This window comes from Leptonotus elevatus, chromosome 8 (genome assembly GCF_054856555.1).
Source record: "Leptonotus elevatus isolate MCC_2025b chromosome 8, RoL_Lele_1.0, whole genome shotgun sequence".
In the NCBI taxonomy this organism is placed as follows: Eukaryota; Metazoa; Chordata; class Actinopteri; order Syngnathiformes; family Syngnathidae; genus Leptonotus; species Leptonotus elevatus.
Genome location: NC_141246.1, coordinates 19,649,867 through 19,675,391, shown reverse-complemented (window position 1 = coordinate 19,675,391; position 25,525 = coordinate 19,649,867). Strand labels below are relative to the sequence as shown.

Genomic DNA, 25,525 nt, shown 5'->3' with positions numbered 1-25,525 from the left:
TGGAAATAATTAATACTATATATATATATATATATACACAGACTATATGGCGGCACGGTGGCTGACTGTTTAGCACGCCCGCCTTCCAGTGTAGAGGACGTGAAATCGAGTCCGGGCTTCGGCCTTCCTGGGTGGAGTTTGCATGTTCTCCCCGTGCTTGCGTGGGTTTTCTCCGGGCGCTCCGGTTTCCTCCCACATTCCAAAGACATGCATGGCAGGTTAATTAAACACTCTAAATTGTCCCTAGGTGTAATTGTGAGTGTGGATGGTTGTTTGTCTCTGTGTGCCCTGGATTGGCTGGCAACCAGTTCAGGGTGTACCCCGCCTACTGCCCGAAGCCAGCTGGGATAGGCTCCAGCGCCCCCCGCGACCATTGTGAGGACTAAGCGGCTAAGAAAATTGATGGATGGATGGATATATATACATATGTTTTTTTATTTGTTTTTTTATGCAACCCATTAGAGCTTTTCAGTAACTTGCAATCTAACTATAGATAAAGTTTGTCTTTTTTTTTTATGCTTTCATGCACTTTTTGTCATAAGAACCATTGTTTTTTGTTTTTATGTATAAACACAAAAGTAGTTTTAACAGAAGTAGGAATTGAATGCTAGTTTCTGCTACAGAGTCTGGATGCTAGCACGATGTAGTTTTTATTTTTGTCAAACTGATTAGTCTTTTATGATGTGACAAGCAGAATGTAGCCAATCAAATTCCAAGTTGTATTTGAAAGACAAAATGACTTAAGGACGCATCTGTCGAGGAAGGAGGCAGTGACCTTCATAATCAATGTATATGACTGATACGTATAGTAAGAATCCATGGAGACGGGTTACTAATAAGATATGGCTTCTACCCGTCAGCCCTTCTTTCGGATGTCAATGTTGCAAATATGATGTGATCGATGTAACCTGTAATAATGTGTCCGAAAGGAAAAAATGAATAAAACAAAACAAACAAACCTATTTCATGTTTACTGAATTCCTTTGTGAAGTCAGATATAAGCCATCTCAAATTCACAAGATACCTTAATGACAACGTCAGATGCTTGAAAGCATTCACCATTTAACTAGATGAGAAAAGAAAAATTCAATTCTGTAAACCGACTCAAATATAGTCCCCAATACTGACCTTAGATCCAATAAGTACAAGGTCAATCTTGGCTTTGTCATAAGTCCATGAGCCAAACTTCATTGAGCAGTTCTGATAATCGAAGGGGAAGTAGGTGATGTCCATTGGGCAGGAGGATTTGAAAATTGCGGGAGGAATCCAGGTAATGGTACCATCAAACTTCAGCAGTGCCTTAGTTTTATCCTCCACCAGGAAATCCCCAACAGCGCTGTATGTGAAGTGCATGTGTATGCGCATGTGTGTCAACATCAGCATTGACGTGGCAATGAAAGAGTATGAGTATGTGGATTTGAAAAGAGCACACAGGTTAAAGGATGATGTGAAATATTGAAGGAGGAAATGAGAACAAGGAACACAAGCCAAGGAAGAAAACATGGGTGATGTGGGGAAAAAAAGAAAGAAGCCATTAGGATTCAAATATTTCATTCTCGCTATTCGGACCAACAATAGAACTCTGGAGAAAAAAATAGGTTAGGCATTAAAAAAAAATCTTATTAATATAAAATTAATTTGCACACAGTAACACTCACTTGTTGTAGAGAACAATGTCGGGTCGCCAGATCTTGTTTGACGGGACTCGAATGAACTCAATTCCATCAAACTCATCGGGCATCCATCGCAGCTTGTAATCATTCCAAATCTGGAAAAACAACAAAAGAGGTCGATGAACAGTTTGTTTTTGGCCAGTGAAGAGAAAAAAAAAAGGGTTGGCAAGATTCTCACTTTATTCTCAGAATTTTGACTTTAAAATCAGAACTCTTGACTCTAATCACAAAATTCTGACTTTAAAGTGAGAATTCTGACTTTGTGACGTAGAGCTAAGAATTGTGGGGGGAAGTCAGAAAAGCCATAATTCTAAGATTAAAGTCAGAATTCTCACTTTAAAATCAGAATTCTAAGATTAAAGTTAGAATTCCTAGCGCCTAGTGAGAATTCTAAGATTAATGTCAGGATTCTCACTTTAAAATCAGAATTCTGAGATTAAAGTCAGAATTCTGATTTGAGAATAGTCAGAATCCTGCCAACCTTTTTGTATTCCTCTTCCGTCAAATACCACCCTGCATAGGCTTTGAAAATCTTAAATGACATATTCATATTGCGCACATTGTTTTGAGGTTTTACTGTGTTGTTTCTTCTTTCAAAAATCGACTATTGAAAGGCAGAAATAAATCATTGTTTGGTGGGGTTTAAATGCATTTCACGCCTGCTTGTAGCACAGCCAGTGAGTGACAAATAACATTTACCGGCTACTGTACGGCCAATCCGTATAGAGAGGCAGGTCAATAAAGAAGAGGTTGTGTGAGGATCTTATCAACAGAAAGAGAGGAATCACTTGCTATTCTGTCAACATACCTACAGGTAACATTTCATGAGCCGTGAATCCATTAGTCTTGGCCATTTGCATGCCATTCAAGATGAAGTCTTTCATTAGCAAGGCGGATTACTGCCCAGTAGAGCCGTTTAATTAACCACTTCATGCTACACTGGCTTTTCCATTTATCTGGGATTATGTTGAGCTGGAGATGAAATTCCTGGTAGGGTGAGCTGGATGCCTTATTGTTTATCGAATACCACTGATGCCACACTGACAAGTGCTTCAAATATGCTCGTGTGCTTGACATGTATCGTAAAAATACATCACTAGCAAGGAGGGTGTGAAAGCACATCATGCAATAAACAACATTTGACAGGGTAGACATGGATTGTGATTATGAAGCATTAGCGTGAAAATAATGTTTTTATAAATGAGCTGAATACACCTAAAAATATGCTTATAGATGGAATCCCCCGGAGAGGTGCTACATTGGCGTCAATCCACTGTAATTATCTTCTTAAAAATAGACTGCTGAGAGAGACACTACAAACAAAAGTAACCTCCACAGACAATTTGTATGCATTTTAAGTGGAGCAATTGATTGCAGCAACAGTTCTGTTGAATGGTATCAACATCAAACAGACATGTACACAGTTAAAAATCAGGAGTCTAATGTATTGCTTTAATTAAGCTTGTATCAGGAGCATTTAATGCACATATGCCAAAATGAATGAGCAGGTGAATGAGCGTGAAGCCAGGAGGTCGGCATATGTGGTTAAAGATCTGCAGAGAGGTCATACGTGACCATACATGCTAATGCTAACATTGGCCGTTAAAATCCATCTAAAATCGTTTTCTTTTCCCGGTACAACCTCGGCCACTGTGTTTAACATTTCAGTGATAAATGAAGATGGCATGACGGCACATATGGATAGAGGTTGAAGCAATTAATAGTGGCATCTCACACTGATTAATATGTAGCGCTGCTCTTCACCTCTATTTCTGTGGACCCTCGTATGTAAAATAGGAAGCACATGTTTAACAAGTGTGTCTTTGTACCACGCAAACCTTGATAGTCCACCGTTTTAATGTGCTGGTCCACATAAGGAAAATGCTATAATAATCTTAGGCAACGATGTGTGTGAGTGTCCGTGTGTGCGTACTTACATGCCTGAGCCACAAATTTGTTTCCATGATCTGATTGACCTCGTCCTGCAGAGAAGCACAGAAAGATGTGACCTTGTGTGTAACTTTATTTTAAGTGAGTCCAATATTGCATAATGGCTTTAAAAAGGGAAAATGGGTCAATGATAAATTATTTCATATAAATAAATTTCTAATCCAACGGTTATTTATTTATTTATTTGTTTATGTACTTATTTATTTATTCATGTATTTATTTATTCTTATCTGCTGGATCTCCACATAATATATATATATATATATATATATATATATATATATATATATATATATTGGTGCTGTCAAAGTTAAAGAAAGAAATAAATAATTAATCACAAAAAATTATCGCATTAATCATGTATTAATGCCGATTAATCATACTATTAATTTTGACCGCAGATGATCCTTTAGCTGAAAGCGGATGGTTTAGTTAAAGGTAGCACAGGTTGTGTTTGAGCAATAAACTACATGCATTAAAGTAAAACATGTAATAAATGTTTGCGGATGACAATCATAGTGTTTGTTTAAGTCAAACTATTGGGGTAATTTTTTTCCCATTTAAAATTATGCAAGTAAATAACTGATTAGAAAAAGAGGAAGATGAGCGCGTGCAGTAGATCATAAATATATATATATATATATATGCAGTCCTTATAAAATATTATGGAAACTTTATACTTAAATGCATTCTTCACATATATAACATGACTACATAAATAAATGATGTAATAAAAATTTTAATTGTACATTTAAATTGAATGTTGAATGTGTCAACCTAAAATGTATTCATAATTTAAAGATTTTTTTTCTTTTACAATTTAAGTTTATAGAGAGAATAAAACATTATATAAGTACTTTTACCTATGCCTGCATGTTTATTATGTGCCACAAATCCCAGCACCTCAAATGTTACTATGTGAAAGGAATGTTAAGTAAGATTATAATGCACATCGTTATAGGAAGTTGTTTCGTTCCTTATTTGATACAGGTGGCAGTTTAGATGAGGACAATTTCATACCAACACAAAATGAGACCATTTATTCCAGTCAACCTGCTTTGAGGAAGATTCCCAAACATAATCAGAGCATCTTTGCTTACAAGTCTATTAACTCCCCTTCAAGCGTAATGTAACCTTGAAGAGATAAAGCTACATATCAGTCAAGTCTGAAAATGCCTCAGCAGGCAATTTTCTTCTCCTTATCTAAGGCTTTCCTGTCAGAGACGAATGGATGACTCCTCCAAGGGATATTTTGCAATGTTTCAGACTTCATGCCCGTGTTTAATGTGAAGAGCTGTTACATCTGAATCTGTGTAATTGCACCAAGCTAAAAAATAAATAAATAAAATAAACTGTACTACGGCGGAATTTCCCCTGCAGCTTATCTTTCACATTTCCAAGGTAATTACCACCGCCCGAGGGAGATAGATCACAGAATCAAATGCTCTACCTTGAGAAGAGGCATCTATGATTCGACATGCCATACCATGAGCGCAACCCTTTCGACCATGTGTTTAGCTTACAACTTTGACCAGCTGTGAGATGGAAACTTCAAACTCCACCGTGACAGGGTCTGAGACGTTCTCCACCGGTCTGATGAACTGGTTGTACCTCCTGAAAAGCTTTCTGAAGAGTCGGTCTTCTGCTTTCGACGCAAGGCAGCCTGAGGGTGCAATGAGCAAAGAGAGAGGAAAGCCAAGAAAAAGCAGGTAGACTTGAAACTGTGCTTGATCAAACTGCATCTGAATTTGGAAGGGAGAATTGAGCGGATGCAAATGAGCAACATCATTACAGGCAGACATCACAGGAACCATTCAAGTGAATGTAATCGCCTCAAGACATGGGAAAAGATGTTTTGATTGGAATTGATGTTGATCAACTACCGCAGGTTCTTCACATCATACATTTTATTCTCAAATCTTCAGAGGTTTAACTCTTCTGTTTCTACTTTACTTTGGGTATTAAATTATTAAGCCTATGTTGTATTTGTTCGTATGCCTAAATCAATGCGTTCTGCATTAACGATTATATTAGCTTCTATATTCATCTGGATTTCAACATTAGAGCCCCTCATTGATGGCACTTTAACAAATCATCCACTGAACTAAGTTTCTGAATGTGTCTCATTTGAGGATTGCCCCAATAAATCTTCCTATCAATGATGTCTTTTTTATTAATGATGTATTTTTTATATATAGTTATCACACTTACATGTGTTGGTGTGTTTGTGTTTTCCCATCTCAGGGGGCGGCCATTTTGTCACTTGACATCACAGTTGCTCAGGTCTCAGGTAACAACCAATCACAGCTCAGCTTAAAAAATCAGGTCAGCTGTGATTAGTTGTTGACTGAGCCCTGAGCAACACTGATGTCATCTTCAGTCAACAGCAAGTGGCAAAATGGCGCCCTGAGATGGAAAAAAAAAAAGGCTAGATTTTGCTTCATAACTCATATTCCACAAATGTAATATTAATCAGAATGTTAATATTTGGGAGAAGCTTCATCAAGCAACAAAACAATAACCAAAAACAAACTGCCAACACAACATAGAAACTTCATCAGGGGAAACGTGGAAGGTCTTAGACTGGGCAAGTTAATCACGGGACCTTGACCCAATAGAACATGCATTTTACCTCCTGAAGAGGAGACTGAAGGGAGAAACCCCCAGAAACAAAAAATACCTGAAAGAGGCTGCAATAAAGGCCTCGAATAGCATTTCAAATGAAGAATGCAACCGTATGGGGAAGTCAATAGGTACCAGGCTTGATGCATTTATTGCAAATAAGGGTTATGACACCAAACATTAAATGGTATTCATGTAATAATGTCCGTTCTAATAGGCTATATATGCTGTGTCTGAAAACATAAGTCTCAAACTCCGTTCCTCGAGGGCCGCAATACTGCATGTTTTAGGCCCCGTCCAGACGGAAGCAAAGCCGGCTTCGTTCCTCAAACAAATCTCGTCCACACAGAAACATTTCAAGACTTGCGTGTGTCCAAAAGAAGACGTTGAAGATGTTTAACGGCTGTAATGTATATGCCAAGTCTGGAGTGGCGCTGTAGCGCAGCCACAGGGAGTTAACGGAAAGCGTAGAAGAAGAATCAACGAAGAAGACGTACACTTTTTTTCTTCAATCTACAAAACAAACATGGCTTTGCAGGTATCAAAACAACATGAAAAAGAAGAACACAGGAGAAGTGACAATGGCGGGTGATTCGAGTACAACACCGCTTATTGAACGTGGGAATACAGAGGCAAAATATTTTGCTGCAAAAGCATAAGCAAGCTAAGGAGGCTGCGCAAAACGACTACGACACGGCTATCCGCCATTGTTGTTGACAGACAACAGTCATGCAAGAATTGGAGCGTACGTCATCAATCTGCGACAATGCGCCATCATCGAGCTGTGACCATTACGTCATCACTGGAGGAGTATCCTGCATATGGTGTCCAGACGGACACGTATGGGGCGCATTTTGAAATCTTTCCACTCTGGAGACCGGTTTCAAAAGTGATCGGTTTCAAGCTCCGAAACAGCGGCATCATGTGGACGAACGGCCTGAATGGTGAGAAACTTGTGAAGATACATTGAAACTGGCTTTCGTGTAGACGGGGCCTTAGTTGTTTTCCCTCCTCCAACATACCTGATTCAAATGATCAGCTCATCAGCAAACTCTGCAGTTGCCTCATAATGATTCAGACTTTAGCATCCAAAACATGCAGGACTGCGGCCCTCGATGAATGGCATTTGAGACCTGTGCACTACAGTAGCCTACACACATTCAGTTAATTTAACATTATTATTTAAGTATAATGTGAGTATCTGGGTGAAAAATACAAATCACAGCGAGAACGTGCAAAACCCATGTCTCGTCGTTTATGTTATGTTCTCAGTTTTTATTCAGTTTTTTTATGTTGTCATATCTGCTTTGATTTTTAGTAGAGGTGTCAGTCGATTAAATGCAATATTTTATCAACTGCACCAGCTGAACATGATGCATAACAATTTGCAACAAACGATGATAATTTCATACAATGACTACACTGGTTGCAATTACAAATAAACAAGTGCTATTCTCCAAGTTCACAAATCAAGTTTTCTTTTCTCACGCACATGGTGACTCTCTAAATTGCCAACTAAATTGAAACTCACAACAAACGCTGACAAGACCCGCAAAGCGGCATGAGGTCTCCAGTCTTATGAAGTAATGATACATTGACTGAACCAATTGGAAGCCTCATTTGTCATCGGTGATGTGATTTTTCTTGGAAATTGAGGCTTCATTTGTCACGCCCACTCTTGCTCGATACACCCTCTGAAACCTTGGCACAAAATAAAGGCTATATATGCCAATAAATAACAATTTCATGGACATTTTTTGGTAAATTTCTGCTGTTTCCTTTCCTTTATGGTCGCTTTTTGGACATTTATATATAGAGAGAGAGAGAGAGAGAGAGAGAGAGAGAGAGAGAGAGAGAGAGAGAGAGAGAGAGAGAGAGAGAGAGAGAGAGATTTTTTTACTTTTGTCTTCCTTCACTTAAAAATGTGGACTCCAACCTTTTTTTCTGAATATTAATTTTTTTTTTTTTTTTTAAATCTAAAACATTAATTAATTTGAAGGGTTTTTTGTCTTTAAAAATACAAATAAATCTACTAATTTCTTCTTCTTCTCTTTCTTCTTATTTTTCGAGAGATCCACCACAGGGAGCCACAGGAGAGGGACTGAAGAGCCCCCCCCCCAAGCAGACATGTTTACCAAGATGCCACATGCTGCCCAAACAAAAACTCAAATATGAATTTGGCTTAAATCACACATGCATATTTTTATTTCAAAAACAGTGTGATTGTGTAGGCTATTGGTGAGGTGGCGCCTACTGGTATCTCCTCACGATGTTGGTTCTATTATATGGTGGCAATATACAGCAAAATGTCAGGAGGAAATTACAATCAAGATCCGTGGTCTTCACGTTGACCTTTTACCCTGACCTCAATCACATGACTGCAGCGAGTCTCACAGCCTCCATATATTCCAATGTAGCTCTGAATCCAATTGAAAGCCACCAACTAGTCTTCTAAGCCAGAACCCCCAACAGTATTATGCTACAATTTCTCAGCAATTGTGAACAATCTCAGAGACACAAAGTTCTTTCATTTTGTAAGACCACTGTGATTTCTCTCTCATAGTCTGACAATAATATATAACTACACAGTTTTTATTATAATTTAACTTCATTAAGTACCTATCTTTATCTATTTTCGTATTATCTGTTCACAATTATGCCCGTGTATGGAGAGAGACCATTTGTAAACAATTTAGTTTTATCCTTTTAAGTTTAAGATCATTAGCACTGGACTGTAACATTTGAAATATCACAATCAATATTGTTACGAAGGATTAAAGCGTTGCAGGAAGATCCTCAGTTTTCTTTCATCTGTGCCATATCATAGACTAAAATAATATAAAGCTGTCATTACTACTACTAACAATGATAATAATAATGAATCAAAATGATTGGTATGTGCAAAACATTATTTTTGCTGCTGTGTTGAAATGCACTCTGTAGTAACATAAACTACATTCCCAATGAGGACCATCGTCTTTAGAATCATAGCTTTGAATTTGGTTCTTTAGATGATGAAGCAAAACATCTCACCCCAAATATAAACCAGGTATCAAACAAAACAAGTGGAACGTTTCCCCACACAGTTTGTTGTCTTTAAACAAGTGAGGCATAAAAGCGACCAAATCTGTTGTTTGCCTATACACATCTCCCCACTCTTCCTCCTACAACCCCTTTGCGCAGTGAAACCACAATAGATAAATAAATAAGGGGGGGAAACTCACTGTCTTTCCCTTCCTATCAATATCCTGTATACATCAGCAAGGAGGTAACAAAGGATGCAGAATGAGAGGTGGTTTAGTGAGAATGCAAGAAAAAAAACGAACAAGAAAGTAAGACTTGAAAAGATATGAAATGGTGTGAAATAGAGGTCTACTATTTCAGAAAACATGAAAACGAATTGCTTCTAAAAGACCCACGCAATTCCAATGAAATTGTCTCCAGAACCTCCTTTAACATGTACTTTAACTTTTATGCGACTAAAGTTGAAAAGTTTGATGTAGTGTATATGTCATACAAAATTATCAGTTTATCTGATTGTAAATGTATTTACACTCATGTTCTGTAAATGTTTCCTTTGTGTGCTCTTGTTCCTTGTAAAATTCTCATCAGCCCCACCTTCAGGTTGTGAACAGGGCTGAGTCTTCTTAGTTAAACGGCTTGAAGTCAGAGATCAACAAGATTATACTTCAGCTTTTCGGTTATCTGTATCTTACTTGAATGGGGATAAAGAAGCAAAATATTTTGCTGCAAAAGCATAAGCAAGCTAAGGAGGCTGCGCAAAACGACTACGACACGGCTATGCGCCATTGTTGTTGACAGACTGACAGTTCGCGCGCAGTCACGCGAGAATTGGAGCATACGTCATCAATCTGCGACAATTCGAGCTGAGATCATTACGTCATCATTGGAGGAGTATCCTGCATATGGTGTTGTTGGAAAACAGTTCCTTAAGTTTTCCGCGTGTTCATGAAATCATACTGGAGATCGGTGAACAGTTCCTTCGAAGGTTTTATTTTTCAGAAATTTCTGGACAGAGCACATGTTATGACCAAACGCCATTAATTCCCCATGTGTCTGTCTCGTCCCTCCCACTTGTAGTCGCTATTATAATTCCAGCATCCCAAAAAGCCCCTCCTCTTCCTCTTCCTCTTTTGCTGCCCCCTCCCCTTGCTCTGCCCTTAAACCCCCTCCCTCTCGCATTGGCGCCTCTGAGTCGCAAGACAATAACATATGGCCGATTGATAAGAGACTTTTACTGAAGTGTCTATACAGAATGTGAGTACTGTACCTGTACACTACATTTATTACAAAAGTTACATTAAAATGTTATGTAAACAGGTGAACTGTTTTAGATAAAAATTTAAGTAGTGTCATACATAAAGTTGATAGGAGTTTGAGCTAATAGAATAGGACAGAAGGTGTACGCCGGGTAATTACATAAAGACTTGATGTTAAACTGAACCGCTGTGGCGCTTCATTTAGTCAAATTACAAAGACAGAGCTGACTAAAGCAGCTCTTTGATCACTCCCTTGCACACACAACTGCACGCATTCGACACGGTTTGCATTTCACATTGAGAACCATTCCATACTTCATTCTGACAGAAAATGAGATGCAAGCTCTGCCTGCTTGCATCTTAAGAGAGGCAATTTCACAATCACCATCGCTCACCGTGTTGTTAATTATTAGTCTCTAGAATGTGGCCAATCAAACTGAAAGGCTCTATGGACAGCACAGCTGCATCAAGCGGGGGGGAAAAAAGTGGCCTATCCTAGTTTTCATGCCGATGCAAGCCTCGATGTACTTGTTGGGAATTTGGTTCATTTCTCCACGCTGGGTGTTCGGGCATACCGAGGGCCTTTGACATGCACTTCATGGAAACTACAGGTCATTGGATTCAAAGGTGAATTTGAACAAATAAAACATACAATAGTTAAGGCAAAAAATATCATGCTGTTGTCAACTTTTTTTCTTCTTCTTTTTTTTTAAAGGGAGCCAGTTACTTTTGTATTTACAAGAGCCATTGACGGTTTACTGGTATTTTAAGTGCATGTTGAGTTATTTGGTGGATTGGTATCATCAATACCACTTAACTGTTTATAAAAAATAAAACACTCATTATATGAAAAATGAATGTCCCGTTCATACAAATTAGTCATATTAAGTAATATAAGTAATATTCACTTACAGTAAATGAAGTAATTTCCAATGTATTTTTGTTTTTCATTATAAAATTAAATAAAATAATCATTATAAAATACATTTAAACATTTTTTTTAACTCCTTTGCAAAAGGATGGGATGGGGTAGAGATGACATTTTCACAGCCCAGCCCCCACCAAAAAAAGAGAGTTGCTCAAATCTTGTATATGGTCGACTGATCTGTATTTGCATGTTCTTTTCTAGTTTACACTTCCTGATTGTTTCCACCACTTTTAAACAGTCAGACTCCCAAATGACAACGTGACAGCTGAAGCATGTTGTTGACCGCGGTTGTCGCAATGTCATGACAGCTGATAAAAGAGCTATAGTCCAATTATTATACCTCCATTCTCAATGCGGTTTTGCTTTTAATTGAAGGCGTTTAACTTATTATTGTATGATATTATTGGCAACCGTTTTTATATACAGAGTCTCCATTGGAGCTAATTCTCTCAGTGGTTCCTAATAAAATGTCCAGTGAATGTCACTGTTAAAAGACTGTGACTTTATAATAAGATATACGCCTACAAATGTATAAATACATCTTTACAATACAACAACTGCGTGAAAATAGCCAATTTCCTCTACTGCCTGAATAATGGGGCTAGTAGTTACGTTTGCTCCGCCCTCTTTGTGATATTATCTGGTACATCTCAAAATGCCAGCAGGGCTTACATTGGAATTAGTTGAAAGCATCTGTGATGACCTGGATGTTTACTGAACAAACACACATGGCATACAATCTGAAATTTTGTTGTCTATTGCAAAACACAATTACAACAGGAAATAAGGCAGATTATGTTCAAATACTACAGAAAGGAGAATAGATGTCCTGAAGTGCAAAGGATGTTCATTTGATGTCCTAAAATGCACAATATGAATTATTCAACATAATGTGCCGAAGCTGTCAAAACTTGGAGCACAAGTTTCTTGAAGTGTAGATCTCATGAGGGATATTTAACGCAGCCAAGCATTGACGATTGGAAGTCAACTTGGATCGTGAGAAGAAAAATGGCTCCGGATGGGTGTCGTTCAGGAGGATGATGGGAAGGGAACAGGAGGAAAAGGAAGCCAGGGAGGAGAGGCACGCACTGATGGAGGAGATGCGTCCTTGCTGTGTGAAAGCCTTTTAGGCTTCGTTCTCTCTTGAGCGTACTGAGGCTTTTAAATAAGAGAGAGAAAGTTGAATTACTGTAAATGCATTGAATGTGTCGACTTTCAATCCTTAAGATAAATGCAATGTGAGTGATAACAACTTTACCGGTGGGATAGGACGACACTGTGTCAAGCAGGGCGACACTAATGTATTTAGAGTGGCTAAAGAAAGGCTCACAGTTCAAGTCTTCTCACCCATCTTTTTCAAACTCGCAAATTCACTTTTTTTATGCTTTCACCTGGAGCATGTGAACATTTTGAAGAACACTCATGCCAAATGTGGGTTTTTCATCAAACATTAAAATTAGGAGTGTCAGGTGATGAAATGTTTTAATTGTAATTAATCTCATAACTTCATTAGTTAACTCACGATTAACCACAAATTTTATATCTGCTCTAAATGTACAACAAAATGTACAATATTTTTTCCACTAAGTGTTCATACTCTTGTTAACATAAAAGTGGGAAAAATGTTAAACTAATAGAAATATGGCAGCATCTTTTAGTCATTGATACAATAATTTCATAATATTTCATAAAATTGAGTTAAAATGAAAAAGATGTACTGTAATGTGAGTGTGATATTGATTTATGTGGAGGTCATTTTTATTCCACTAGATGGCATAGTTGCATTTGTAAAACCTTGGTGACAGCTCAGTGCATTTTTCTTTTCATATCAAGAGCTATATAATCTTTAACACGAAGTAACTAGTGAAATTCTGCAACTTGATCCTAACCTCGCCAGCCAAATTGATAATTGTGATTCACTCGAGGGAGTTCTTCACATTATCAATCTGGTACTTCACTAGGCAGACCCGTACTTCAAGCCAATTGGACGATGCGACAACTTTGCACATTTGTTTTGAGCAATTAAGGCAACGGATGAAAATCTTGTCTTCCGTCTCGTCTTAGGGAGGCTGGGGCGGGGAAAGCACAAACGTCTCGCTGTTCAAATTCAACAAGGAAACGGTGAGTAATTCTGCGAGAACATAATTAATTGCAGCATCCATTCGTCTGTTAGGTTTGTTTGTTTCCCCCCGCCATCGGCGCTTATAGGTTTCGTCTAACCCTAAAGATTGGTCCGACCTAAAAAAGATCGGCTGCAAACGTATCGGCGGGAGCGGTACAAGATGTATTCTCTGGCGTTTGTGAACTCAGAAATACCGCGAGAATTCATCTAAAACAGGGGTGCTGCAAACGTTTTCCTTTGTGGGCCGCATATAGAAATAGATACAGTTGTGCTTGAAAGTTTACATAAGCATGCTGCACGGTGAGACATATGCCCATAAAGTCCAAAATACTGTAGCAATTGTTTTGATATTTTCAGAGGTTGAAGTTGACATGAGTAGAGGTGTGAGTGCAAATTCTGGTGACGATTGATAGCATTTCTCTGTCAATAAGTGACGTTTAACTTTTGTACATTTGCAGTTGTGTTCAAAGGCTTACATACACCAAGAGTATGTAAACTTTTAAGCACAACTGTAGTTGCAAGGGCCACTATTTTTTTTTTCTACTCTAACTTATTAAACACAGTAAAATTAATCAAGCGAGCAATTACACACTGTTTATATAAGTAGCCGTTTCGAAAAACTGCTTCATCAAGGCATTCTGTTCAATAAAGGCAAATATTTTGGGGTGGCCTGCGGACCTCTATCTCCCTGGAATAGATCTGCCCTTCCACTGATCAGTAGCTGAATCCCATCTCATCATTCAGAACCAAAACAAGATAAAGCTGTTGTAAACTGACCATACTTGAAGACCATTAATGTGATATGTTCACAAATCAGATCTTAAAACAAAGCAGAGAGAGCAGTTTTTTATCGTTATTATCGTTATTCTCCACAGTGTTGTGAAGAGAAATTTGTTTCCTGTTTTAGCTGTAAATTTGTCTCTGTAGCTGTAGATTTGGTAATCCCCATAACTCACATAGCATTGTTTTTTTAAAGGAATTATGGGCCACGTCAAAAGTTATTTTTAGTATATGCCACAGGCCGCAAAAAAATGCATAGTGGGCCACAAAAGGCCCCTGGGCCGTAGTTTGGATACCTAATGCATTTTGGGGTGATAAAGAAGCATTGGGTTGGAAAATGTCATAGAATCCACGTTGTTAAAAAAAGAAAGGAAAAACAAAGGCAGATAATAATGACAGCTGTTTATGAGGTATTTTCAACACATTTGTCTGTGAGTCACTTCGCAATGCCCCTTCTGTTCTGTGTTCTGCTCTATAAATGTTCTGGTGATATAATCCATGTGAGCGCACAGATACACACGCACACGCCATACCATTGTTGTGTTGCACAGTTCACTGACTGGCTCGTCAGTCATGCATTTAAATAGTGTAGACTAGAGAAAAAAGGCCTCGTCTGAATGTATTAAAACTAAAGTGGACTTGAAATGACAAATTTGAACAGCCACTTTTTGGAACTTTTGTACTGGATGTATATTATATTTAAAATCAAATATAAGCTTTCATTTTACTCGCATGCCCTGAGAGAGTATCCTGACAAATGTAATTCCCAATCTGTTGAATGAGAGTGTGAAATGTTGTCTGTCTGTGATTGAGTGGCGACCAATCCAGGGTGTAGTTTACATTTCGTCCAAAACTGTCTTCCTTTTCACTGAACAGTGTAAACAGTATGGAAAATGGATGAATGAATGGATCACATACTGGCAGAATAGAAATGAGAGTTGACTTGATGGCTCTAACATAGCATTTATTCTGTTGTGCGTTCTTTAAATGCGTAAGACTAAATGGCAAGTATCTTTTGGCAATGTTCACAATTAAAGATCGACCAAGCACTTCCTAGCTGGCTTTAAAATCAAAAGACAAAACCACCACACTAGTGTTAATTTTATTCGCCATTTTAAAATTTAGTCTCAATTTCAATCACGCTTGTTAGTTTTTTATCATAGTTAGTCAACCTCATCCCGTTTTTATTTAGTCCATTTTTAGTCAACTATAAATCTAAATTATTTTGGTCTTTATTTTAGTCCAAGAAAACGTAATTTTATTCATCTAGTTTTAGTCAACAAAAACGGTCAACGTTTTAGTCCAGTTTTCATTTTACCACTATATATATTTTTTTGGCAGCAGAATATATTGAAAATATCGGAAACTATTTCACATAAAATGTTCTCATATTTTTGATGAAAAACAACTTGACACACAATTTACAGTATATTAACAAGTGGCTAATATGGCTTCACGCTATGAGCTAGTAAATTAGCCAGCATTAGTTAGTGGTCGGATTAATATTATTTTTGGAACATTATAGCCGTTGGATTAATGTTACCTTATAACTATAATTTACTTATTTTTTGTTTTTTTACCTTTCACTGTGAATTCACCTCCTGTCTGTCCCATGTGTTTGTGCATATTGCACTCGCTAACTCGCATATTTGAAAGGGGGTGTATCACATGCAGGCTTGGGGAGTAACGGAATACATGTAGCGCCGTTACGTAATCAGATTACAATTTTTTTTTAACTGTATTCCATTACAGTTACAGAGAAAAACACATGTAATCAGATTACAGGTACATTTATTAAAAATGGGGATTACTTCGATGGATTACTTCTACAATGGGAGAGAGAGAGAGAGAGAGAGAGAGAGAGAGAGAGAGAGAGAGAGAGAGAGAGAGAGAGAGAGAGAGAGAGAGAAAGTGCGCGAGTGGGACCGTTGCTACATGTCGGGGAGGTGGGAACGAACGAACTGACTAGTCGTGTCCTCCACACACGGGCAGTTTGAAAAAGCTTCATGGACGGGAGGAGGAAATGGTGACCGCTTTTCACTGGAACTTACTCGGAGCGAAAGTTTGAGCTGAGAGTCCAGCAGCATGCTACGCGCTGTAGCTTCTGGCTAGCTAGCCCGCTAGCCTACAACCATAATGTGAATTACACCTTCCAAACAAATCTTCTTTCCGCCAATTCACTATTTAAACATCATACACAACATATACACGTTAACATATCTATCTATCTATCTATCTATCTATGCTTTCAGTGACAGTTCGAAAACAGCATATGGACATCAATCAATCAATCGATCAATTGACCAATCGATAGCCTACATGCTTTTTAATTACACAAGGATTTTTGCTATTTGTAGGCTGCCCGGGTCCCTATCACCTGCGAATAGCAAGGGCACATTGCATAGAATATATATTGTGGTGATATTCATTTTTATTTTGTCTTCATGAGCATACGAGCATGAGCATGTTGGAGTAATCCAAAAGTAATCCAAAGTAATCAAGTTACATGAATTTAATATTATTGTACTTGGATTACGTTACTAACTACATTTTTTATCAAGTAACTTGTAACGGTAACGGAATACATTTTAAAAGTAACCATCCCAACCCTGATCACATGACAGTGCCACGGTGACAGATTAGCAGAGACAAGATTCTACAAAATCATATAATTTTCATCTCGTTTTTGTTCATGAACTAAAATGTCCATAGATTGTAGTCCAGTTTTTATTAAGTGAAGTACATTTTTTTCTCGTTTTCATTAGTTCACGAAAATGCATACTGATTTAATCCCAGTTATTGTTTATAAATTAGGGTTTTAGTCTAGTCTAGTTTTAGTCCGGTGAAAAATGTGCATTGACGAAATTATTTTTGTTTAGTTTTTGTTGACGAAATTAACGCTACACCTCACTGCTGTTATTGAGGGAGATTCCTCTCTGTATGTTCTGAACTCTTGTTTCAATGACAGCGTTTTATAAGAAAAAAACGCCAATGTCGAAATTTGGTCAGTCTTATCTTTTTTCACAAATTTTAACTATACTGTTGGTCATTGAGGGTAAATCATTTTGACACACAATTCATCAGTCTTACAGTTAATTGATGGAATTTTTATGCCCATTTCTAGTCACCGCAGACAATACCCACGGGTGCAGATGGCACTAAGGACGGGGGGGACGTGTCCCCCTCAGTTTCATTAAAATCGCAATCCGTCCCCTCCACTTTCGAAGGATTTGCTTGATGCGTGTACGCCTGCAAGCACAAGTTTTTCTGCCTTCATACTATGCGTAGCTTGTCCCCCGCTGTGGTTGCTATTCTCCCAGGCTATAGGTGGCAGTGAAGAGCGTCTATGGTAAATGAACAACACTTCACCCCATTAGTAGAAGTAGAAAACAATTTTATTAATTTATTTCAGCTTATTTACAATAAACTAACAACTTCAGTTTGGGATGGAATGGTCTACATACATTTAACAAAATAAATTAAAACGAATCGGGAAGTAGAAAACACAGTTATATAAATAAATAGAGAGAGGAGAGAGAGAGAGAGAGAGTTTGGGCGAGTATACTTTATTCGGTAATTTTACCGATTTGACATGTCATCATCATTGCTCTTTTTTTTTCTTTTTTTTAATACATTTTTATTTTGTATGTGGGTGTGTATGTGCATGTGCGCGTGCGTGTGTGTGTGCGAGTGTATGCATTAGTTCACCTAAAACCTATTAAAAAATCCCATACCGTTCACCGAAACCGAACACTTCAGAATCCAGCCAGAGTCGTGAGGACGTCAGGAGACCCGAGGAAGGACCAAAGAAAAGAAAGGAAAGTGAAATCCAGCACCGAACAGACACCACCCACCACCCACCACCCACCGGGCCACCAACCAGAGTCCTTCACCAACCCCAGAAACATCTAAATTCCAACAAATCAGGGAGACCTCAAGAGACCAAAGGAGAGACTGAGGAAAGGAAGGAAGGACAGACGAAGCAGAGTGAGATCCACAGACACCAGCCTCCACCAATTCAACGACCAGAGGAAGAAGCAGATTGTGTCTGAGTTTCAATAGATGCTGGTGTGGTGGATCTGGCATGCATGAAAATCTCCACCAAAGAGGGGAGCCGTCGACCCTCGCCAGGACAGAGCAAGCGCAACACCTCAGGGCCCCCCAGGCCACGGCAGCGCCAAGGGACAACTCCCGAGCCACGCAGGGGCCACCGGCCGGAGAGCAAACCCAGGAGCAGGAGCGCCCCCCAACCCTACACGGCCCGCGCCCCCAACCCAACGCAGCAGGACGGGGCACTGCAGGCCCGCCAGGCACCCCACCGGCCGACTGGCGAACTCTACCCCTACACCTTGAATATGTCCCCACCCAGTGTATATACAAGTGTGTGTGTGTGTGTGGTGCATTAAAATTGGGAGCAGGTGAGCCGGAGCAGAGGGAAATTATATCCCCACGCTCCGATCCACCTGCCTCCGAGTGATGTCAGTGAGTGTATGTGGTGCATTAAAAGAATAAATAGGGGGGGACACGGACAGAGGACTGCAGCACTGCTCTATACTGCGGTCTGCCCCAAACGATGCCCCCCCCCCCCCCCAGTTGTGTGGTGCATTAAAATTGGAGGGGAGTTGTAGGGCGAAGACGGTGTCTCCACCCTACCCCACCCCCCCAAAGTGTGTTATGTGCCCTATATGTCTACAAACAAAGTGTATTGTGCAAAACTAGTGCAGTGAGTTAAGAGGAGCGACCAGCGGCCCCCCCCCCCCCCAACAGGAGGCGCACCCGCCCACCAAAACCCCACCCACCCCACCGGCCCCTCGGATACTGGGGCCCGCCCGAGGTGCCAGGAGGTCCACCGGAGCGGGGCGGGCACAACACCCATTTTTCTTGGAAATTCTTATTGGAAGTTGATCGCTTTTTATGTTAAAATAATAATAATAACATTCTTTTTGCATTGCTTTTATAATCATTTTCACTATTTGTGGGCCAGCCCAGTCCCCACACTCCCCTTAAAAAATATTTGAAAAATAAGGCCAATTTCTATTTTTGCTGTACACATTAAAAGCTAAATATGAGGCAAGAGACCAAGACTTCAGCTTTAATTTCCAAAATTTGGAAGATAGCACCTTTTTGTTTGAACCCGCCACATGAGCAAAAGTATAGGAACATGTGACAAACGTGTGTTTTGTTGTCCAATTGGGTCCTATTACACTAACAATAAGTCGCCTTTACCATGGAAATGAAAAGGCAAAAATCTTGTGAAATAAAGAATGTGTTTTTGATCCAAAACATACACTCAGTAGAATCAGGAGAGAGAATATCATGGCTTGTTCTAGGTTGGGCTCATGAATCGTCATTAATGAAAACATGATGGATGCAGCAAAATTAAATCACAAGTCTACAGAACATGTTGTCTATCAGTTAAAAGAAATATGCAATCAAAATCCTACAGTATGCAGCAAGATAACGACCCAAAGCAACAAATGAGATCATCAGGTTAAAGCACGTTACGTTTCAAACATGTCAGCTGACTTAAGCAGAGAGGCACAGTCTGCATCTGCAAAAAGTATTTCTTTGGATTGAAGCTTCTTCTTTTTTCTTTTTCTTTTTTGCAGCTTTTTAAGTTCTCGTAGCCAACTACATTTTGTCAGGCAGGTTCTATTTAAGTGAATACTTGATTGAGCATGTCTGGAGGAAATCAAGGCTTGGGTGTAGTCAAGTCAGTAGTAAAAAAAAAGAATTCAGCTTTCCCAACAATGTGATTAGCCACAGTTAGGTCATGATTTAACAAAGGGGACAAGTACTTCTTCACATGTGCCCCGGTAGATTTTGAAGACCCCCCCCCCTTCCCCCCTTAAGAAATAAAATCAAAAAAGCATTTATGAAACGTGCTGTAATGGAAGACTATCCCACAATATGATGTTGATGGACAAAAAACTAAACACACATCTTCTATCCCACTGGGTCTACATGGAATAAAGTGTTATGTGTAGAGGCTGTTTAACCATAAAAAGTTCTCGTGCCACATGGCATAGATGAGATACTTGATAACATGTCAATAATGCCCTTGCATCCAAATGTTTGCATTAACGCTTTGAAATGCCACCACGTAATTACCCTCTTCATGTCCCACAGCATAGTTCCATATCAGATGCACTGTCAGCCTCAGTAAAGGACACAGGTAAATAAAGCCGATAAAAGGCTCCCCTCTCAATTTTTACTCACTTCACTTCTACAATTCAACCACAAGAGACTGCTGTTTTTCAAAACCATCCATCTTTTATTTATGCATAGGCGTAATCATGGATTCATTGATTGTCAAGAATGAGGTTGACGTAATTGAGGCTATGACCCACGACCGCCAGAGGGGCAGTTGGTTTACTCTCAACTAGTTTATGGTGTAATGAAAGAGTCACAAGATCCAATTAAAAATGATTTTCAGAACTGTAATTCATTTTCTATAGTGCTTGTCTTCTCGAGGGTGGCAAATGGGCTGGAGCGTCTCCCTTCTCCAAAGAGGGCTACAAAAACCCACAGAAGCATGGAGAGAACATACAAGACAAGATTTGAACCCAGAACCTCCTGACCGTGAGGCAGATGGGCTAACCACAACTCCACTGAGCTGCCTTAAACACGCACCATCAATACATAAATTCCAAAACAAGAGAAGAAGGTCATCTTGGAACACCCCGCCCACTCCCAACTACCGTCCCTCATTAGTTGCAAAGAGGGAATTAGATCCTGTAATCTGGATATGGTGTCCTGAAATCACGACGCACGACTCCAAAACAACATTTGCATTTATCAAAATTCATTCGCCTTCTGTGCATTTCATTTGGACGGCCTAGTTAACATCAATTATCATCCTCTCTCTCCAAAAAGAATCATGTGTGTGATGGTCTACAGCTTGGAAATCAGTTATTGGCTACTTCCGCTCATACGTGCACTAGACTTTACTTTAGGGGACTATAGAAACCTTCTTCCTGACTTCTCGCAACTTAAAGAAAAGTCATGCTGTGTAGTCATCTCTAGGTTACTAATGCACTGGGACAAGTGGCAAATGCGACTTACCTTGTGCCACCAAACCTCCCAGGAGCAGCAGCCAAGTCCATCTTACAGCGTGATGCATCTCTCATCTGACTTTTTTGTTTTTTTACGCCGCTGCCCTTCACCGTTCTGAAGGAATTGGTTGAGTTGAATGTGGTTTGAGAAGTGGCGCTGTGCTTGCGTCTCTCATCCAGGAGCGTCAGTGTGGATTTGCCGGGTCCCTCCTTACTGATCCAAACTTGACTGAGCTCGTCCCGCCTCCTCCTCCTCCTCCTCCTCCTCCTCCTCCTCCTCCTCCTCCTCGCGTCTGCTGCATCCATACGACTCGCTTCATGCACGCACACACATTCAAGAAAGAAAAACCTTCATATTAACCCAGTGGAATCATAGCATTATTGACAATACTAATAATTGAATAGTTTACAAAAGGTTAAATCTGTATGGGAAAATTCAATGCACTTTAAATGGATTTTGTCGCATTCATTAGATAAAAGTGGGTCGATATAATGCTGTCAAAGTTAAAGTGTGAACAGATTAATCTCATTATTAATTTTGACCGCAGATGATCCTAGTTTGACAGCGAATGGGTATACGTTAAATAAATAAATATAACTACATGCATTAAAGCATTTAATAAATGTTTGTGTATCATAATATTTATTCATTTCGAAATATTGGGGTCATTTTTCCCCAGTTTAAATTATGCAATGGGTTAACTGATTAGAAAAAGAGGTAAAGGAGTGTGTGAAGTGGATAAAACAATGCTGAAGACGTCCTCATTACATCAAATTAAAAGAATTAACATAACAGGTGCTCTTCAAATTTGGCAGGAAAAATGTTGATGAAAAGCCTTTTTAATTAATTGATCAATAATGATTAACCAAAATGCTAAAACCTAATTAATCTGATAAAAAAAAATTAAAAAAGAATCATGTGACAGCTCTAACATATATACAGTGGTACCTCGGTGTTTGAACATAATTCGTTCCTGCAAAGTGTTCAAAGTCCGAATTGTTCAACCACCGGAAAAAGAATCCCATAAGAAATAATGTAAATGCAATTAATCCGTTCCCAAGCTCCAAAAACAGAAAATTCCTATTTTAATTTCTATTTATGTTTTTTACATTTACACCTTGTACAGTATTTAAACAATAAAAAATAATATCTTACCTTTTTTGTTTGGTATGATGGCATCAGTGGATGATAAATGCTATGTTAATGCTTGCTTTAGTTCAGTGCTGAGTTTGTGTATTTTACATTGGGCATATTGTTAGACTACTCAGTGGTCCTTTGCGTGTGTTGTTTAATGTCAGGCACATTGTTGAACAGCTAAGGGGGGCCAGTATTTACAGAAGTAGTCACGGGGAGTTACAACGGCGCGATAATTTCCTTCCTAATTCCACTGTAGTTCGTAGCACTGTATGTTTTTCTTTGCTGCCACTGGCACTGTTGTCTTTCTTTAGGTCCATGGCGAAAAAATTGTTGTGGAAAAATCAAAATGCACTCGCGAGTATGGAGCACCTCCGGGAGTATTCACGATATGACTGGAAATGAGCAGTGCATCGTCTCAACTACCGCAACGTGAGCAGTCGGCATTGCTCGGCTTCACTCGGCTTCACTCGGCTTCACTCGACTTCACTCGGCTTCACTCGGCTTCACTCGGCTTCACTCGGCTATCCGTTTTCAAGGTACGTTCGGCTTAGCTTGCTTTGATTGGGTGTTCAAACTCCGAAAATGAGTTTAAACTCTGAGGCATATATATACTGCGATTGGCTGGCAACCAGTTCAGGCTGTGCCCCGCCTACTGCCCGAAGCCAGCTGGGATAGGCTTCAGGGCCCCCCGCGACCCTTGTGAGGACAAGCGGTTAAGAAAATGGATGGAGGGATGGATGGATATATATAATTATGTATATATTGCAACAAAATTAAATGCATCATCTTACGAGAACTAGATTAGAAAGTCTGTCTAAACCAAACTGAAATTTTTTCCTCGACATTGATTGATATGTTTTATTTAAAAAAAAAAAATCACTATTATTGTAAGTCCAGAGTTCCTAATTTGATTACTTTGCTTGCAGTTTGCAAAGGTGTACAGATGCACTGCGTCTTTGGTGTGTTTTGTAGCATAAATTGGTTTTGTCAGGACGATTTATTTTCTTTACTCGTTTGTAGCATTTTATTAGTCTTTTTTATTGTCAATATATTTTCCCTACTTGTTTGTAGCGCTTAATGTTTATTAGTCTTATTTTTTTTGTGTGGTTTAATATGTTTTCCCTATTCATTTGCATTTGTCCCATATGCTAGAACCAATGTCTTCAAACATCATGCTGCATCATAATTTAACTCAAAGCCAAAAAAGTGCACCACAGAATTAAAAATTTTACACAAACTGCTGCACTGGGAGCAAAGTTTCAGTTACGCATTGCTGTCAAGCTTTCATGTTATCTCCCCAGTTGACTATTTGATTCCCCTCTCTCCAGATCTGGCTGATTAACTTTAATTTGGGCTTGCAATTTGCCATGCAAGGTCATCAGGTTCGCTCACTCAGGTTGAAATGCCTCCAATAACTGGTTAGAAAATAGTTGGCAAAAATCCACACAAAAAAACGACATTGGTTTGGGGGGTTTTACTCGAAAATGAATGTTTGAACTACAGTCTCTAACGTCCTTAATTAATGTCTGACTTTATGTTATACATGTTAAACATACGGAGCTTTCAAAACAAAACAAAACTATCTCGGAGTCCTAATTTCACACTAATGAGTGGTTGAATGGCTTTACATTATGTTTTTGGGGTCCCCTTAGAAGTGATGAATTTGGAGGCCTGGACAAGCGGCTCTTTGGCCAATTTAATGTGACTCTTGAAGTCGTTTTGACCTTAGTGACCTTAGTTGGGCACAGTGCACAGTCGTCAAACCCCATTCGTTGTGTATGTGGTGAGGGGCAGGTAGCACAGAATGGAATGTTGACGGGCAGTGCAGCACAACTGTAGGACATCTGACCTGAAACACCTCAGATAAATATTATTCTGTTCGAAAGAGGCCACTCCATGATGTCAGAGAGCATGGGGGATGGCGGTTGGGGGCATTAACCTACTGTTATTTTGGCTGACTTATTTACAGGCAACGGCATGATAACAATGGAGGAAGCCTTGTTGTTGCTTTGACGCAAATGACTTGAAGGAAAAAAACATTAAGTAGTGTTGATCTGCCAAATTCACTCTCAAAATAGGAGGGGAAATACAAAACGAATTTGACTATTTTTGTTGAACATAATGGCAAGCCATTTTGCCTTAAATGTTAGACATTTTTGAAGGTGGGGTACACCCTGAAATAGTTGCCAGACAATCGCAGGGCACACACAGATGAACAACCATTCACACTGAGGGACAATTCAGAGTGTTCAATTAACCTACCATGTTTTTCAGAATGTGAGAGGAAACCGGAGTACCCGGAGAAAACCCACGCTGGCACGGGAAGAACAAACTCCACACAGGAAGGCTGGAGCCCGGAATCAAACCTGCAGCCTCTGAACTGGGAGGTGGACGTGCTAAACAGTCAGCACTGTTAGTCTATTTTATTTTTTTGTTTGTTTGTTTTTTATTCAGTTAATTTTAATTAGTTTTTAGAGCAGGTTTGTCAGTTTTTATTTTTTTCAAAAACACTTCATATTAGTTTGGTTTTTATTAGTTTTAGTTTTAGTATTGTTTTTATTTATATACATATATATATATATATATATATATATATATATATATATATATATATATATATATATATATATATATACACAGTATATCACTGGCATCGGGCCGAAACGTTGCATCTCCAAAAGCTTTTCAGGAGACCCCAGAAATTGTATGTTTGTTCCATCATTAACATTGCATCCTTAAAGAGAGTAAGCCATTTTCAAAACTTTACTTTGGTAAATAATTTGAAAAAATAAATAAACAAAAACTAACACCCACACGAGTGGAGTGGCCAATTGTATAGATTTTTTAAAAATTGTAAATTTTACCAAATTGTGACTTAGGAGGCTTTGGCCCAACGCCAGCGCTATGGAGTATTTGTGGAATGCAAGATTTGTAAAAAAAAAAAAAAGTAGTTGATTCCTAAATGACTGTTTGACCT

The 25,525-nt window shown here is 39.0% G+C and overlaps 1 protein-coding gene across 3 annotated transcripts in view; it reads right to left on the bottom strand.

Moving 5' to 3' along the window:
- The window catches only part of chrna6 (cholinergic receptor, nicotinic, alpha 6), a 29,783-nt gene extending 8,184 nt beyond the window's left edge, over positions 1-21,599 (bottom strand). For 2 of the 3 annotated variants that reach the window (XM_086082216.1, XM_086082217.1), the window contains exons 1-5: positions 21,421-21,599; positions 5,147-5,286; positions 3,611-3,655; positions 1,659-1,768; positions 1,129-1,336 (exon numbers count right to left, since the gene is read on the bottom strand). In XM_086082216.1, the coding sequence (XP_085938342.1) occupies positions 1,129-1,336; positions 1,659-1,768; positions 3,611-3,655; positions 5,147-5,286; positions 21,421-21,478 (561 nt within the window). In that variant the 5' untranslated portion in view covers positions 21,479-21,599. The remainder of the gene's footprint in view (positions 1-1,128; positions 1,337-1,658; positions 1,769-3,610; positions 3,656-5,146; positions 5,287-21,420) is intronic. The other variant, XM_086082218.1, reaches the window with a different exon arrangement.
- Positions 21,600-25,525: the final 3,926 nt, after the last annotated feature.